At 38.8% G+C, this 16,377-nt stretch overlaps 2 protein-coding genes across 2 annotated transcripts in view; one reads left to right on the forward strand and one right to left on the reverse strand.

Annotated features, from left to right (window-relative positions):
• The window catches only part of LOC110449100 (probable small nuclear ribonucleoprotein G), an 8,500-nt gene extending 1,171 nt beyond the window's left edge, over positions 1-7,329 (reverse strand). The window contains exons 1-3 of the mRNA XM_021495729.1: positions 7,191-7,329; positions 4,272-4,294; positions 2,793-2,917 (exon numbers count right to left, since the gene is read on the reverse strand). Of these exons, the coding sequence (XP_021351404.1) occupies positions 2,793-2,917; positions 4,272-4,294; positions 7,191-7,222 (180 nt within the window). The 5' untranslated portion in view covers positions 7,223-7,329. The remainder of the gene's footprint in view (positions 1-2,792; positions 2,918-4,271; positions 4,295-7,190) is intronic.
• Positions 7,330-10,895: 3,566 nt separating this feature from the next.
• LOC110449101 (nuclear transcription factor Y subunit alpha-like) overlaps positions 10,896-16,377 on the forward strand; it is an 18,468-nt gene continuing 12,986 nt past the window's right edge. The window contains exon 1 of the mRNA XM_021495730.1: positions 10,896-11,002. The gene's annotated coding sequence lies outside the window, so the exon portion shown is untranslated. The remainder of the gene's footprint in view (positions 11,003-16,377) is intronic.

The following is a 16,377-nucleotide window of genomic DNA, read 5'->3' on the forward strand; positions in this document are numbered from 1 at the left end:
GAGCCTTACAGGTAAGTGGGGTCTACTGACTGGTGAGCATTACAGGTAAGTGGGAGGAAGCTAGTTGTCCTACCGAATGGTGAGCCTTACAGGTAAGTGGGGTCTACTGACTGGTAAGCCTTACAGGTAAGTGGGGTCTACTGACTGGTGAGCCTTACAGGTAAGTGGGGTCTACTAACTGGTGAGCCTTACAGGTAAGTGGGGTCTACTGACTGGTGAGCGTTACAGGTAAGTGGGGTCTACTGACTGGTGAGTCTTACAGGAAAGTGGGGTCTACTGACTGGTGAGCCTTACAGGTAAGTGGGGTCTACTGACTGGTGAGCCTTACAGGTAAGTGGGGTCAATCTATTGTTTGCCAGATAGCAATGTTTGAAAAACAAGAGGCCCAGAGGTTCTGTATAGCTCACCTGTTTCTTTTGTTACATGAAACTGACATTTAGGTATCTTCAGACCAAATTTGGTAAGGCCTAACAAAAAAATATGTTACCGGCCAGCTGACCCTAATTTTACCGTGCGACCCTAACAATTTTTACGGCAAAAATTCCGGCATGTCAGGCTTTTTGTTACCTATTTTCCGTTTTAGACGCTTGTAATTTCAAGCGCTCTTTCGACACAGACTGTGTTTTAAGATGGCTTCCCTACACGCAACAGTGCTTGCATTAAAAATGTGATCATGTTGGCGACAAACGTTTGATGGCGGCGGTCCCTGCAACTTATTTAATGGCAGAAGTTCAAACACAAAAGCAAATCACCTCACTATTCTGTACACAGCCTGAATAAACTTTTGTAGTCGGGAGCAGCCTTTCAGTGGCAGACGTTATTAACTTTGGAGTTACCAATCTCGGTGACAATTCAGGATTGCTGACATCGCAAGGTGTGTTTGCTTGAATTTATTTTAATTTTGGGAAAGTTTTGAAAGCCTTGTTTAGAACAACATCTTCTAGGGTTTTAACTTATACATACCGTGAGTGTGGCTCACGAGACTTCTGCCAGATCTAAACTACTGGGTATCAAGGCAGCTGTGACAGCTAAAGTATTTGATTATTTTAATATCAGGAAAAACATTTATTTACCTGCTAAAGGGATCTACATGTAGCTATATAATTCAAAATGTTTAGGATGAAATATTAAAAGGAACACATATTTCATTGTGTTATTATAAATAGATGAAGTCAAAAGTAAATTCTTGTTTTTAATGTTATGTTCTTTTTTGCAGTAAAGCAGCTGATGAGGCAACCTCAAAGGCCATCAATGCCAAAAGAACTTTTCGTTGTAATAAATAATTACTGTTATTAAATGATATTGTATTGTTCTGTATTTAACAAGTATCACTGGCAAATCTGTCTTTGCCACCTCGTTTTAATGTCTTCTACAATGTAGTTTCATTGGTGATGTCTGCAGTATCTTTTTTTTGGTGTTCAATTTCAGGTATAATAAAAAATTTAAAAAATTTATATATCCCTAATTTTTTCCAGCATGTAACAGGAAACAAACGTATTTTTTTGTTAGGCCTAACTAGAATACACAAGACATTTTTACATCTCTTAAACGCTTGAAGATATTGTTGTTTGAAATTTGAAATTGAGATTTTAAAGCTTTTAACCCACGTTGACCTTTGACTCCGGCTTGCACTAAAAGTTGACCTTTGTCTCTGGCTAGCACTTAAAGTTGACATTTGACCTTATTACTGTAATAAAGAAAAAGATTTGCACTGTTTTGAATTTTTTATCATATTTGACCCCTGTGACCTTGAAAGTAGGTCAAGGTCATTTTAATGAGGAAACTTTATAGCACTCTATCCTGGGTAACTACTGGCCAAATATTATGACCCTGGGCCTTATGGAACTTGAGAAGAAGATTGTTAAAGCTTTTAACTCATGTTGACATTTGACCTCCAACTAGCACTTAAAGTTGACGTATGACCTCATTACTGTTATTAAGAAAAAGATTTGCACTGCTGGTCTACCAAATAGTTCTTAGGATATTGTCTTCGGGCGAGGTGAGCTAGCAAGTGATACTCACCAAATTGATAGATCAAGAATTGAATTACATAGATTATATAGCAGGAAAAACGGTGCATCAAGAAAACATGAAATAAAACCAATTTATCATATGGGTCCTAAAACTGAAATGGCCTTTATGATCAATGATTTCACATCAGAAGCCCCCCCCCCCTATTTTATTTGGGCAAAACCATTAAACTTTCTATTACTTTGACATCCACGCTACAAAAACCACTAAAAGTTGTATGAAATAAGAAATTAAAATGGAATTTGAAGTTTCATCTTTTATATACTTTAGTGTGTGTAGTAAATATTTACTTTGTACTAAAACTACTAAAAATATTACTGTCACCTGTATGTATCTGGACATAATCTGCCACTTTGCATGAAGTGAATAGAAATTTCCATTCTGATAGTTCAATACCAAAAAATAAAACAGTGGATATCTGTCACAGTGTGAAAGAGTTTTGTGCAATCTTTTTATAGTCCTATTGTAGATCCTGCAATGACCAGTGGAGCCAACTTAATACAAAATGTCACAGCTGCTCAGTACCTCTGCCAATCGATGTAATACATTTTTTGTGTATTAGGGCAACTTAAATGGTCTACTTAAAGCAGCAGTGATTTTCGAATGGCAAATCCCTAGAATACCCTTGATGACATATTCAATAATCACAAAATAAATTTGAAAGGCAAAATAGAAAATATCTTATATGCGTATATCAAATATCAGTGGCTATGCCATCATAAAACAACATTAGGAACTGAGAAATCCTGAAATTATCTTACCACCATGCCAATAGAATTCTTTTCTCCTGATTTGCAGTCTTCAATACTTTCATCCACCACCAAGTTCATAAAAGGGTCAAATCCTCGTAGAATTCCAGTGATTTGCCTTCCCCCATTGAGTTTCACTGTAGAAGAAAGGAAATTTTTCAAAAATGTATCTACAAATATCAGTAGATTTAATTCTGTATTCCTGTTGCAATTCTACATTTAATGTAACTAGATCTGTTATTGTTGTAACCCTGGTAAATACTAGCTGCAATATACCGCTCGGCTAGAGAGAACTTCTCTTTAGCTCGAACGGTTGAGCGTAAGACTAGTAAGCCAGAGGTCCCGGGTTCGATCCCATGCAGAGGTAGTGATTTATATTTAATTAATCATGCGCTCTGTTACCTTGGCGCCCACGTAGGGACCCGGGTGAATTGACAAAATACTCAGCGCTAGCTATACTTGCGAAGGAATGGCTATGACCGTGACCCCTGGAAGCTTGAGGACGAGTTCTTCCCTGGAGGGGGAGTATGTAACCCTGGTAAATACTAGCTGCAATATACCGCTTGGCTAGAGAGAACTTCTCTTTAGCTCGATCGGTTGAGCATAAGACTAGTAAGCCAGAGGTCCCGGGTTCGATCCCATGCAGAGGCAGTGATTTATATTTAATTAATCATGCGCTCTGTTACAAAAAACATGTCCCCAAATCCAATATGCAAATTTGCTTCATAGTTATATGACCTTTGACCTAGAGTTGAAGGTTAAAATGACAAATTTACATATTTTTAATTTGCACATCATCAACCAAGTTCTTGGTCATTATATCTGCTTTAAGGAATAAGGAAAGGAAAAGTAAGTATCACATGTAATTACAGTTTGTGCTTGTTTTGCTACAAAAATAGGATTAGTGCAAACAACTTTAGCTACATCAACAAAGGTTAACTACAAGATGTAAGTCTTACTAATGCGAAAGAGTGCATGTGTTAGCAAGCTAAGAATGACACAGTTGTTTTATTGAAGGACCAATGTGCCTCTACACTGCCGTTTTTCCTATACAGAGTAACCTCCCCTTACTTCTGCTTGGATATAAATGTAGCACACTTGGGCTCGTACACTTCCATTGTCCAGGTATACGTAGCTCAATCGGTTTCAGTGATATTACAGTATAACAATCTGAAGTCCAGGGTTTCAATACCGGTTTGGCCAGCAGAATATTTTACACTCAGAACACGTTTGTTGATTATATTTTGTTTATTTTATCTGCATTGTAGTTTCATAAAAAAGTCCCGCAAGGTATGGTTTTATTTTCAAAAATTAATTATAAAACTATCGTCATGCCGGAAAAATCAGTTTTGATGTATCTATGGCAGTCGTACAGAGATCCAAGAATCTTGTGATATTTTATTTCAGACTGATTTTGTTTTAACATCTCTATACTTTACAGAGACAGATAGCTAATCGGAGAGCTGTAACACAAATCTGAACACTACTTACATGTTAGCTTCTTTTCCATGTACCTGCAACATAAATTTGGTTTATATTAAAACCATCTCCATGAAAAAAAAATTTCATTAAATTTATTTTAAACAACAATTATTAAAATTGCTAAAAATAATAATGCTTGACAGCTACTTCAATCACAATTATCCTTCACACGGTATTGTTAAGTTAGGTATATTATGGTTGACCATTGTCTCAAGTAAGGTATGTTATGGTTGACCATTGTCTCAGGTAAGGTATGTTATGGTTGACCATTGTCTCAGGTAAGGTATGTTATGGTTGACCATTGTCTCAGGTAAGGTATGTTATGGTTGACCAATGTCTCAGGTAAGGTATGTTATGGTTGACCAATGTCTCAGGTAAGGTATGTTATGGTTAGCAGTGTAACAATTCACTGGAGCACAATTGAATCGTATCACATCTTCAATGCTGAGTTGTAATAATTTCGGTTAATCATACATGTATACACATCAGTAAATATACACATTCTAAAACCTTATAATAATTGAGGGTCCCTCAATTTTCACATGGTTTTAGATTGTGTTCAAATAGTATTGCTATTATTAACTGATGTGTATGCATGTATTATTAACCGAAATTAATAAAATTTACATCATATAGCGGAACTACACTGGGTCGATCGTCTGCAACCAGATAACTTGATTGGTAGAGTGTACGTCTGGAGTTCAGAATGTTCGAAACCCAGTCTGGTTGTGCATTTTTCCTCTCCTATTACACATATATATTACTCGAAATCCCAAAACCGAACTCCTCTGGGGCAAACAGGATTTTGGGGCAAAACTACCGGACACCATGACTAACCCTGGATTCAACAGGTTGGGCACAACGATGCATATGGGTAATAATCCTGCATTTGGGTAACTGTTACCCATTTGAGTAACAATTTTATAACTGAAATGAAAGTCAAAGAAAAACACACAAAGTTCTTTTTATACTTTCAACAAAATCCAATAAATAACACAATTTAGTACATTTGTGCACAAAGATTTATTAATTCTGATGTGTAACTTTTTGTGAAAAGGACAAAACACTTCACTGGCTTTGTTCTCCACTGACTTCAGTGTGTAGGCAATGGGACCATCCAGTGCAAATGTGACAGGTAAGCATGATATTTTTCTGTGTGCTATTTATAGCTACTCTACAACACACTATTTGTCATTTCAACAAATTCAGACAACTGAACTAACATGTTTTTGTGCACAATTGCACTCATTTTTATTGGATTATGTTAAAAGAATGACACCCTTTTTTGTTCATAACGTGTAAGCAAACTTTGTGTTTTTCTCTCACTTTATTACCCATTTCAGTAATAAAACTGTTACTCAAAAGGGTAACTGTTATACCCAAAGGTAGGATTATTACCCCATATGCGCCCAACCTGTTCCACAGCTGCTCCGGTTCTGGAATATATGCGATATATTATCGTTCCCACTAGATATCGCACCCCCTTATACTAATAAATCCTTTTTGATTTATTAGTATAAGGGGGTGCGATATCTAGTGGGTTTGGGCAATAATATCTCACATATATTCCAGAACCCGAGTACCTACTGGTGACCTGTTCAAGTACTTGCCACGGTAGTGTGAAAAGTATGCTTGGCAAAGAGACCCTCAAGTATGTGTTGTAAATGGTGCTGTTAGGGGCAAGTACTTAGAAAAAGAGGAAGGAGTGTTGCGGAAATGAAGGCACTGGGTTTTATATTCAGGTCTACAGTTCTGCTTTTTTTAATGTGAATATAAGGATGAGTGACCTGATAATGTAAGACGAATGGTCGTTTCAAAGATTTATAGAAATGTAAACCTTGCAGATTTCAATTTCTGATTCTTCCTTTCCCAATCAATTTTCATCTCATGATCACGAGTGGGTGTCTGACAAATTTTCCCGTCTGGACAGTGTAACAGACATGTTAGGGAGTCTGGGTTGGCAAACATTAACCAGATCCAAAAGCAGACTGTGTTTATTTTACAAAATAGTCTACCAGACAGTAGCAATCCAAATGCCACCATATGTAGTCCACCCAACGAGACTATCAAGAAATGCCCACCCCCAATCTTTTCAGCAAATCCCTACCAATAAGGACTTTTACAAATACTCGTTCTTCCCCCTAACCATAGTCCAATGGAACGCCCTCCCGTTAGAAGCTTGCAGCATTCCATCACTTGACACCTTCAAGAAGGCAATCAGTGATACTCCCTTTGTTAGGCCATAGGCTATGTCAGCGTGTTTTTAACTTCAACCTCCCCCGTCCCCTTCACCCCTTTCATCCTAGTTCACCTACCCGAATTCACTATTTCTGGCTCTGTATGGGAAGAGTTCCTAAAGGTGGCCAGAGTTGATATGACCAACACCGAATCAGAACTCTTCCCAAATACAGCTCAGTTGGAGTGTATGCTACTATATATTAGGTAAACAATCTTCAAACTATTAATATCAACACCCCCCACCCCCCTCCTTCACACCCCGACCCAAAGTCCATAATAGATCCGCTATTTTGTACAACAGGAGCTATCAACATCCGTAGAGGTTCCATAAAATATGCCCTTGCATGGGCAGTAGCAGGTCTAAACTGATACAAATACTCTCTCATCACACTTTTCTTTCTTTCCTCTCTCTGTCCCTTATGCATGCACCAGTCCGCACTTTATCATTTCTATTTCGGTCACCACACAATACCTTTAAACATGCACAGACACGCACGCTGCACATAATACTCGAAAGAGAGTGTTGCAGAATAGATAGATAGATAGAACTAATTGACGATGTACGTAATCGAAACGTCGGCAACCGGCAAAAAAATATTAACTTTGGGCGCATATATTTACATTAATACGAATTATAAAACCAATACATGATTTTAAAATGGACAAAAGTATAGATACAAGTAAACTTACTTTTTTAGCTCTGGAGGATGGGCCTTACTCATGTTGATTTTTACGGATTGAGATCGTAGTTTAATGTATCAAAACAAAGACGATTTTAAAGCTGATGTCGTCAACGTCACGCTAACGCTTGAGTCTATAACGCATAAAAGGGATGCCTCATTCAATTATCCGGCTCATCAGAAAATCGGTAGTAATATGTCTTCTCAGGGATCATATAGAAACAAATAAAATAAAGATTTATATGAACAATAGAACATTATATCTACGGATTTCTAAATGTAAATCAAACAATAAAATGCACTAGAATTTTGAGGACTACAATAGGAAAAGTTTTGATGAACATGTAACACCTTGCCGAGAGTCGCAGAGACACAAGCCTATTAATGATGTTCATAATTGCTTGGTCTACGTGTTCTAGCGTTTGCCCATGGAGGATGTAATTATGGATAATATTTATATATTATAAATCAGAAAAATGATCCTTACGGACGAAGAAATATTATAAGAAGAAAATTTCTCAACAACGAGTCTTAAGTACTTTCATCTCTTCTTGGAGATTCTTCAGACTGTTTATTTGCATTCGGCAAACCTCGGCCGATTCCGGTACCTTTCATCTAGATGACCGTATCGGCCGAGAAGTTCCGAGTGATACAGCCGAGGTTAGATGGAGATCAGCCGAGGTGTGCCGAATGTGTTTATTTGAAGTATATGTTGTGACGTAATAAACTATATATATATGCTTCGTCTCGGCTTTCTACTTCTAAATGATAACACGGAATTAGATTAGATTATCTAAGTCCGTGATGGTAATGACCAATTTCAACAAGTTGAAGATAATGTCATGAGGGCCTGAGAAAGAGATTTAGTCGATTCCGAGAAAACCAAAATGATATATATACATGTAGAGGGTACAGTGACAGGAGAGCAGATTTAAAAGATTCAGTAGTAGAACAGGAGGATATGATATCTGGTGGGATCTTATTCCACTCAGATATTGATCGTGGAAAAAAGGATTGTTTTCTGACCTGGGTTCTGCAGTGTGGTATTTGGAAGGATTGGTGGTGGGCATGTCTTGATTGCCTGGTTGCTGGTATAAGTTTAGTGTGTTTACTAATAGAGCTGTATCTGATTGTTCACAATTTTGAACATCATACATAGGCTTGTGTCTCTGCGACTGTCGGCAAGGGATCGCCATTTAAGATGGTTTAACATACTGGAGACACTGGATGTTCTATGGGTGTAGACGTTTTCGTTTAGTACGTAACGAGCAGCCCTGCGTTGTACCATTTCAATCTTATTGATGTTATCCTTGGTGTATGGGTCCCAAACAGGACAGGCATACTCTAGGGATGGACGGACTAATTATTTGTATGCCTGTGCCTTAACTGATATTGAATCTATTTCTAAGTTTCGACGGAGGAAGACAAGTGTGGAATTTGCTTTGTTAGTAATATTATGTATGTGGGAGTCCCATTTCAAGTTAGATTGGATTGTAACACCCAGGTATTTTGCTTGGTCTGCGTGTTCTAGCGTTTGCCCATGGAGGATGTAATTATGGATAATGGGGTTTCCCCCCTTGTTCACAGACAACACATTACACTTGCTTGGGTGAATGGCCATCTTTCATGTCTTTTCCTAGAGCGCCAGTTTGTCCACGTCTTGCGGTAGAGTTTCAGCACTGTTAGACTTGACAACTAGATTAGCGATAGTGTCGTATGCAAACAAGCGGATGGTCGCGTTTAGGCCCAGAGGGATGTCGTTAATGAAATTATTATTATTATTATCGGAAGCAAGAGTTTTTCTTTTCCATTAATTTTTCATCAATAATCTCCTCTAAAATAGTATATTACATATAGTAATGTAACAGGAAATAATGTAGTGAGCTTCCAGTGGGAATCGAACCCGCGATCACCGACTTCCTCCTATCAGAGACGACGTATATATTACAATATATACGTCTCTGCTCCGATAGACAATGGTCTAGATTTAAGTTTCTTCAGTATACATAAATTAGAAACGGAATTTTAAACGGCGGTATTTGATGCGTAAATACACTTATAGCATTGTATATTACCACTGTCAGCACGGACTTAGATAACAATCTAATCTAATCTAATTCCGTGCTGTCAGGTACGTACATGTAGGCTACAATTTTTTTTTATCAATCTAATCAAAATTAGATCTTCGCATCGCTCCCGTTTCCTGAAATGTTTCGATGCGAAGGTCTAATTTTAATTAGATTGTTTTTTTGTATTACCTATTATGAACTTTATGTACTCTCTTGAACTAGTTTGATAAGTGACATCTACGGAAGAATTGTGAGTACTACCGAATTAAAGGACTCCGTAACATTCTCACAAATGATACGTTTTGGAGATTTGGATTGCCTTAATACCTTGAAGTTTTTTAAGCATCCGATCGGGACTGAAAAATAGAACCCCTGCCGTCTTGGTGACAAGCGCGAGTGCGCAATCCACTGCGCCACTCCACCACCTAACGTTAGTGAGGGCAACTTAATCACATTAGCAAGGGTTTCAGTTCATAACTCGTTACATGTCGACGTGCAATTAGATCAGCTAGATAATGGCTCTCATTTGACTGCTATTGAAATTCGATGCAATTTCATCAGATCTTACTTAAGTTATGGCCATATCCAGGGGTTGTGTTCACTTTCGCTGTAGAGAGCGAAAGCGAAAGTGAGCGTAACCCGGCCTGGATATCGACTTATGACAGAAATAAAGAATTCCCATACCCGGCTTACTGGGGGGGGGGGGGGGGGGGGGGAACATAAAATGGAGAAAGAAAAATGCCAAGATATTTTTTCCGCTAAGCATTATGTGATTTGTAAAAAATGAGGAACAATCTCCCACCTAATGTAGTGCACGCAATGCCAGTGAAACAATTTGAGTATGACAGATGAACACCGGAAAAATCCAATGCAAAGATATATTGTTTTAAAGGAATAATATAGCAATGAAATGTAAAATTACAATTTTAATAACGCATATTTATAGTACGTGCCGACTGTCAAAGGATTGTAAATTCTGTACATATTTCTTCTTCTTCTTGATACAAGTCATACGCAGCTTGATTGTACTATATGACGCCTCAAATTAAAACAGGGTAAAAGAGAATAGTTAATCTAAAAGTTAAAACTATGTACACTGGTGAAAGCTGTTAACTAGAGTTGGTATGACTGGGGCCAGGGGATGGTACTCGACCAGGCTTTGAAGTCTTCTAAAGCTGCTGCCTCCACAACTTGTTCTGGTAGTTTGTTCCATTCCCTGGTGGATCTTGGGACATTTCATGTACATTGTCAGAATAATCATTTTTGTCGCAAAAATAGCTCTCAATAGCTAATGTTCCATGTTGATATGTATGCGACTCTAAATAAAGCTTCTTGTATCTTGTTGTATCTTGTAACGTTTCCTATAAAAAAACAGTTCACAATTTTTACAAACTGCAAAAAAAACTCCATTTGCTACTTGTACCGCAGAATAAAACACGTAAGCCTGATATACATAATATAAAACTTTTGTCTTATAACATAAATTATGTATAGTGTCCAAGCTAATCAGAGACGTATATACTACATATGGCTTTATATGTCTCTGAGCTGATGTAGTTAACGTCGGAGGTTTCGGAAAGTTCCTTATCCGTATCCAACTTTAAATTTAATGCCCTATTACATTCTCGGTCTTCAAAGCACTTTAGTGCACCGGTTTGTTGACGTCACTACTTTTCGTGCACTAATCTTCAGCGCCATTTCTCATTTTTACAAAGAGTTCTGTCAAACTGAAATGCAACGCCTTTAAACAAACGTAAGTTGCGATCCCGACAATGTTTCGATTGCACAATTATGGGGCAGTATTACTATGGATTGGTTGACAAGTGAACGATGCACGGCTCCTACAGGTGGAGATCCATCTACACAACAACAACAACAATACGTTCTGTTTATAAATAACATTAGAGAATGTATAAGGATCTGTTATGTACAAAACCCCATATAAATTAAATTATCTCTCACACGGTTCAGAATTTTGAGTTTCCACTTGGTTTATATCAGTGAGGAAACTTCGTGGGCTGATCAATTTTCCTTAAAAGAAGAACGAAGGCAATTAACATGCCCATAGGATCCGGGTCGTTTCGCCCTAAATAGGTTGTTCCGCCCTAATATAAGTATATATTTTTAAGTGGTAAGTATCTATCGAAATGTTTAAAATGATTATAAAAGCATTCCATGTTATGTATCACAAACAATTGCGTTGTCAAGGGAATTTCATGCACGGCCCCTTCCGCGTATCTGGTTCAGGTACTAGCCTCGTCTGTCAATACACCTATACTTTAATTATAGGTGTATTGACAGACGCGGCTGGTACCTTATCTGAACCTAGGCTGACCTCGGGAATATTAGCCACGTGTAGATTGAGTGGTCCAGACATGCCTTACTGAAACTAAAAATTCTGACTATTGATAGTTTGCGTTATTTCTTTAAAAAACTTGATCAATCTACATGTAGATGTTTATATGTTATATAATTTAGTGGATGCATGCATGAAAGAGTGACATATTATTCTTGATATATTGTTATTTATTCTCCGAAACTGCATTTGTTTAGCTCTGTGCATGCCTACAGTTTGGTCCAAGCAAGTTCGTTTATCATGGAATATTTCTGCACCACCTGAACTGTGGTAACAGTGATACGCTAATGAGACCCAGGTGTAGCTACATTGTATGTGCAGATCTGGTCGACTACATACAAATCTAACAAGTTCTAGGAATGTCCTCCTGGTCAACTGGCAGATGACATCTATGGCTGAACTGTATCTCAGCTGCTGAAGTCACAGTTGCTGTGTAGGAGTTCAACTCCACTCAACTATTACCGGGCCTCCATACCACAGTATGTCACATCATCCTCCCGGCCTCCGTAATAGAGTACTATGTCTCCATAACTAGGGAAAATATCGACACGTTCCCTCTCTGGATAATCATATCCATATGTATAAGTCAGTTCATAAAACTGCTGTCTCAGTGCATCGTAGGTGGAAAACATGGACAATAACACCGTCGGCCATTACAGGTTTCCATACTTTTGTCCTCTGACAAAACTGACAGGTTTCTCACTGGGAAATAAGCTACAAAATATAAATAACACTAGTAACTTCATAATTCTACACTATCATGTTAAATATCTATAATATACGCTTTAAACATATTACTTATACAACATTCTGCAACATGCGTAAACACACAACGTCGCTCACTCATATATGCTCAATCGTATATATTAATGACCACAATAACATTGATATATTATTACATTTGTATAATGTCATTGTGACTTTGTTTCTTATAAATAAATAAGCCCCAATGATCCTAATTCAATATCTAAACAACTACCACACAAACCCGTTCGCTCTCACTGCGCTCCGTACAATTTCCCACCTGTTTACTATTTGAGAAATACCGTTTATTACACGGTCAAACATACACAGAATCAACAATCTAACTCACGAGATGCACACAGATCTATCAATGATTAAAATATAACTAACCGTGAGCTGTATTTCACACTAACTCCCGAATTCTTCACAATAACAGAAGCAGTAATGAAAACAATGGTCACGCCATTACACCTGTCTTTCACTCCTGTCCAAACAACTCTGCGCGTGCCCAGGTAAATATAAAGTTGGCGCGCTTTTCATTACCCGCGAAATACAAATACCAATAACCTACCTTTCCTATTTAATACTCACTCATACTTACCGCATGGAATATAAAGTAACCTCAAATGTCGATATGTGACACACGTCCCCATTAAGAAAAATGCATTTTGGAACAAATTGTATTTTTACAATACACGTATTAAAACATTTTGCTCCCCACAATATATATCCTGGACTATGTACAAATTGTCCTGCATGTATGCATATCTACAGTCTGCTGAGGTAATCTGCGCCCACATTGTCCTTGCCTCTGATGGCACGAATCGTAAAACAATATGGCTGTATCTGCAATGCCCATCGCATTAGTCTAGCGTTGGTGCCGTTCATCTTGTTGAGATAGATCAACGGCTGATGATCGGTTTCTAGGATAAACTGCCTTCCATAAATGTACTTCTGGAATTTAGTGATTCCCCATACAACAGTTAAACATTCCTTCTCGACCACAGCATAGGATTTCTCAGCATCTTTCAACTTTCGGCTAGCATAGGCAACGGGAAATAGACTGTCAACAGCTTCCTGTAGAAGGACGGCCCCAAGACCGTAGTCTGACGCATCAGTCTGTAGTACAAACTCCTTCTCAATATCAGGTAGTGTCAGTATTGTTCTGGATGATAACATTTTCTTTAAAGTTTGGAAAGCTCTTTCTTGAGGTTCCAAACACTTAACTCGATGAGGTTGTCCTTTTCTAGTGAGATCAGTTAATGATATCGAAGCAAAGTCCGGTATGAACTTCCTGTAGAAGCCTGCCATTCCCATAAATGATCGCACTTGCTTCTTTGTCTCTGGTGTCTTAACATCAAGAATAGCTTTAATCTTGTTAAGATTGGGTGCAAGACGCTGGTCACTGATGATATGACCAAGGCATTCCAGACTTCCATATCCTATGGCACACTTTGTAGGTCTGGCTGTAAGACCTGCACTTCAAAGCCTCTGGAATAGCGTCTTCAAGATGAACAAATGTTCTTCCCACGTCCTGGTGTACACAAGAATATCATCTATAAAGCTCTCGATCCCAGTGATGTCTTTCAGAAGTTTCCTCTCATGCGACAAAATGTTGCTGGCGCATTCACGAGTCCAAAAGGCATCACAGAAAATTTGAACAATCCTATAGGGGTCGAAAAAGCTGTCTTTTGTTGAGCTGTCTTCGCCATAGGTACTTGCCAATAGCCTTTACTTAGATCTAATCGAGAGAAGTATCGATGTCCTGATAGGCGTGCAAATGTCTCATCCGCATTTGGCATTGGCTCTGCATCGAAGATGGTAACTCGATTCAGCTGGCGATAGTCAATACAAAACCTATTACTGCCATCTTTCTTTTTGACTATTACAACTGGAGCAGAGTAAGGTGACTCGGCCGGCGTTATCACACCCATTTTCAACATCTTCCCAACTTCATCTTGGATTGTCGCCTTCATACTGTAGGGTATACTATGACTCTTAGCCCTGACTGGTTCATCTGTCAAAGTAGTTATGTCGTGTTCTCCCAGGTTGGTTTTCCCCGGAACATCTGTAAGGACGTCTTCAAATCCTTCTAACATTTCCTTGACATCTGTCTTTTGTTCCACATTGAGTAATTCTGATACCAGTACATCTTCAGTAGTTTCAGTTCTTATTGGTCCTGGCGAGGTAACAATTGCATCTTCGAGAATCTCTTCGTTCTCACTGCTGTCTTCCTCCTCAATGACTGCAGCACAAGTGACTGACAGAACACTTGAATCATTTCTGACGACACAGTTACCATCCCTGTCCACATATAGTCGCAATAGGTTTGCGTGGTAAGACTTTCTGTTGACTAGAACTTTGTAGTCCATGGACCCCTTTCTCTCCTCAATTACATATGGTCCTTTCCACTGCATTAACAACTTGTTCCTCTTTGTTGGCAGAAGCACCAGCACCTTTTGACCAGGATTCATCTTTCTGTCTTTATTGCTTGGGGAGTTCTGGCTGACTTCAATTGCTGCTGAGCCATCTTGCATGTCTCTTCCAAACGTTCTTTCAGATCAATAACATATTGATAAGTGGTCTTTGTATCAGGATCAGGAATATCCTTGGTCAATAGTTCCCCGAGAATCATCATTGGGCCTCTAACCTTTCATCCGTATAACAACTCAAATGGAGAAAATCCAAGGCTCTCCTGCGTCACTTCACGATAAGCAAACAACAAAGCGTTGATATACTTGTCCCAATCATGAGGTCTTTCGGAACACATCCTACGAAGCATTTACTTGAGAGTGCCATTAAATCGTTCAACAAGTCCATTGCACATCGGATGGTACGGCGTTGTAGTTAACTGGCGAATAGACAACAAACAGCTGACTTCTCGCATCAAATCCGAAGTGAATTGTGAACCCTGATCTGTCAGCACTTCTTGAGGAATTCCAACACGACTGTAGACATCAACTAAGGCCTCTGCAACACGTTCAGTTTCAATGCTCTTCAATGGAACTGCTTCCGGATATCGCGTCGCATAGTCGACTATGGTGTGAGTATGTAACGGTTCCCACTTTCAGTTACAGGATCCAATGGTCCAACTATGTCAATGGCTACACGTTGGAACGGAGTGTCAATCAATGGCATTGATCCTATTGGCACTTTCCCAACCTTTCCCTTCAGAAATGTTCTTTGGCATGTGTCACAAGATCGGCAATATCTCGTCACATCGGTCATCATTCCTGGCCAGAAAACCGCTGAAGTTATCCTTTCCAATGTTCTCTTCGCTCCCATATGACCGGCCATCATAGATTCATGAGCCAACTGAGGAACTGTCGGTCTGTATGCTGTCGGAACCACCAGTTGCTTGAACAACCGTCCATTGGCACAGGATGGGCTCTTGAACTCTCTAAACAACAATCCACGTGATACATAGAAACGCGATTGCCCTCCATCAGAACGGTCCTTCGTGCTTCCATTCTTCGCCAATTCCCATAGCGTCTTCAAGCTGTCATCTCCTTCGTGAGCACTTTTGATATATGTTGGCGATCCTATGTCCTTCACACTTGGCACCTTAAGTAGACGATATATCTTTCCCTCTTTCTGCTTATGTGCTCTTTTTGGGGGAAAAAGAGACCTAGAAAAGCTTGAGATTAGACTGTCTTTGCCATACACAACTAAACCATTTCACTCTAAAAATATTTTTAGGACGAAACTACCCAGGGCGAACAGGATTTAGGGCGAATCTATCTAACACTGTTCCCATATGACATACTATATATTTTGTAGTACGAACTACCAAACCCTTAGGAAAATTCCCTGGTACAAAAGTGCATGCAGTACGAAAACAAATCTGTATGAAAATTCTGGTACATCAAGTTTCAACAACCTGAAATATGGTATATAGGGGAAAGTGTTGAAATTTCGGCCACCTTTTTAGCTGCCAATATTTCTAAACAAAAATGACTTTTTCTTGATTTTCTTTTGTAGAACATGTTATACGTATCCCTCCCCCCCCCCCCCCCCCCCCCACCACC

This window comes from Mizuhopecten yessoensis, unplaced genomic scaffold, assembly GCF_002113885.1.
Source record: "Mizuhopecten yessoensis strain PY_sf001 unplaced genomic scaffold, ASM211388v2 scaffold4493, whole genome shotgun sequence".
Lineage (NCBI taxonomy): Eukaryota > Metazoa > Mollusca > Bivalvia > Pectinida > Pectinidae > Mizuhopecten > Mizuhopecten yessoensis.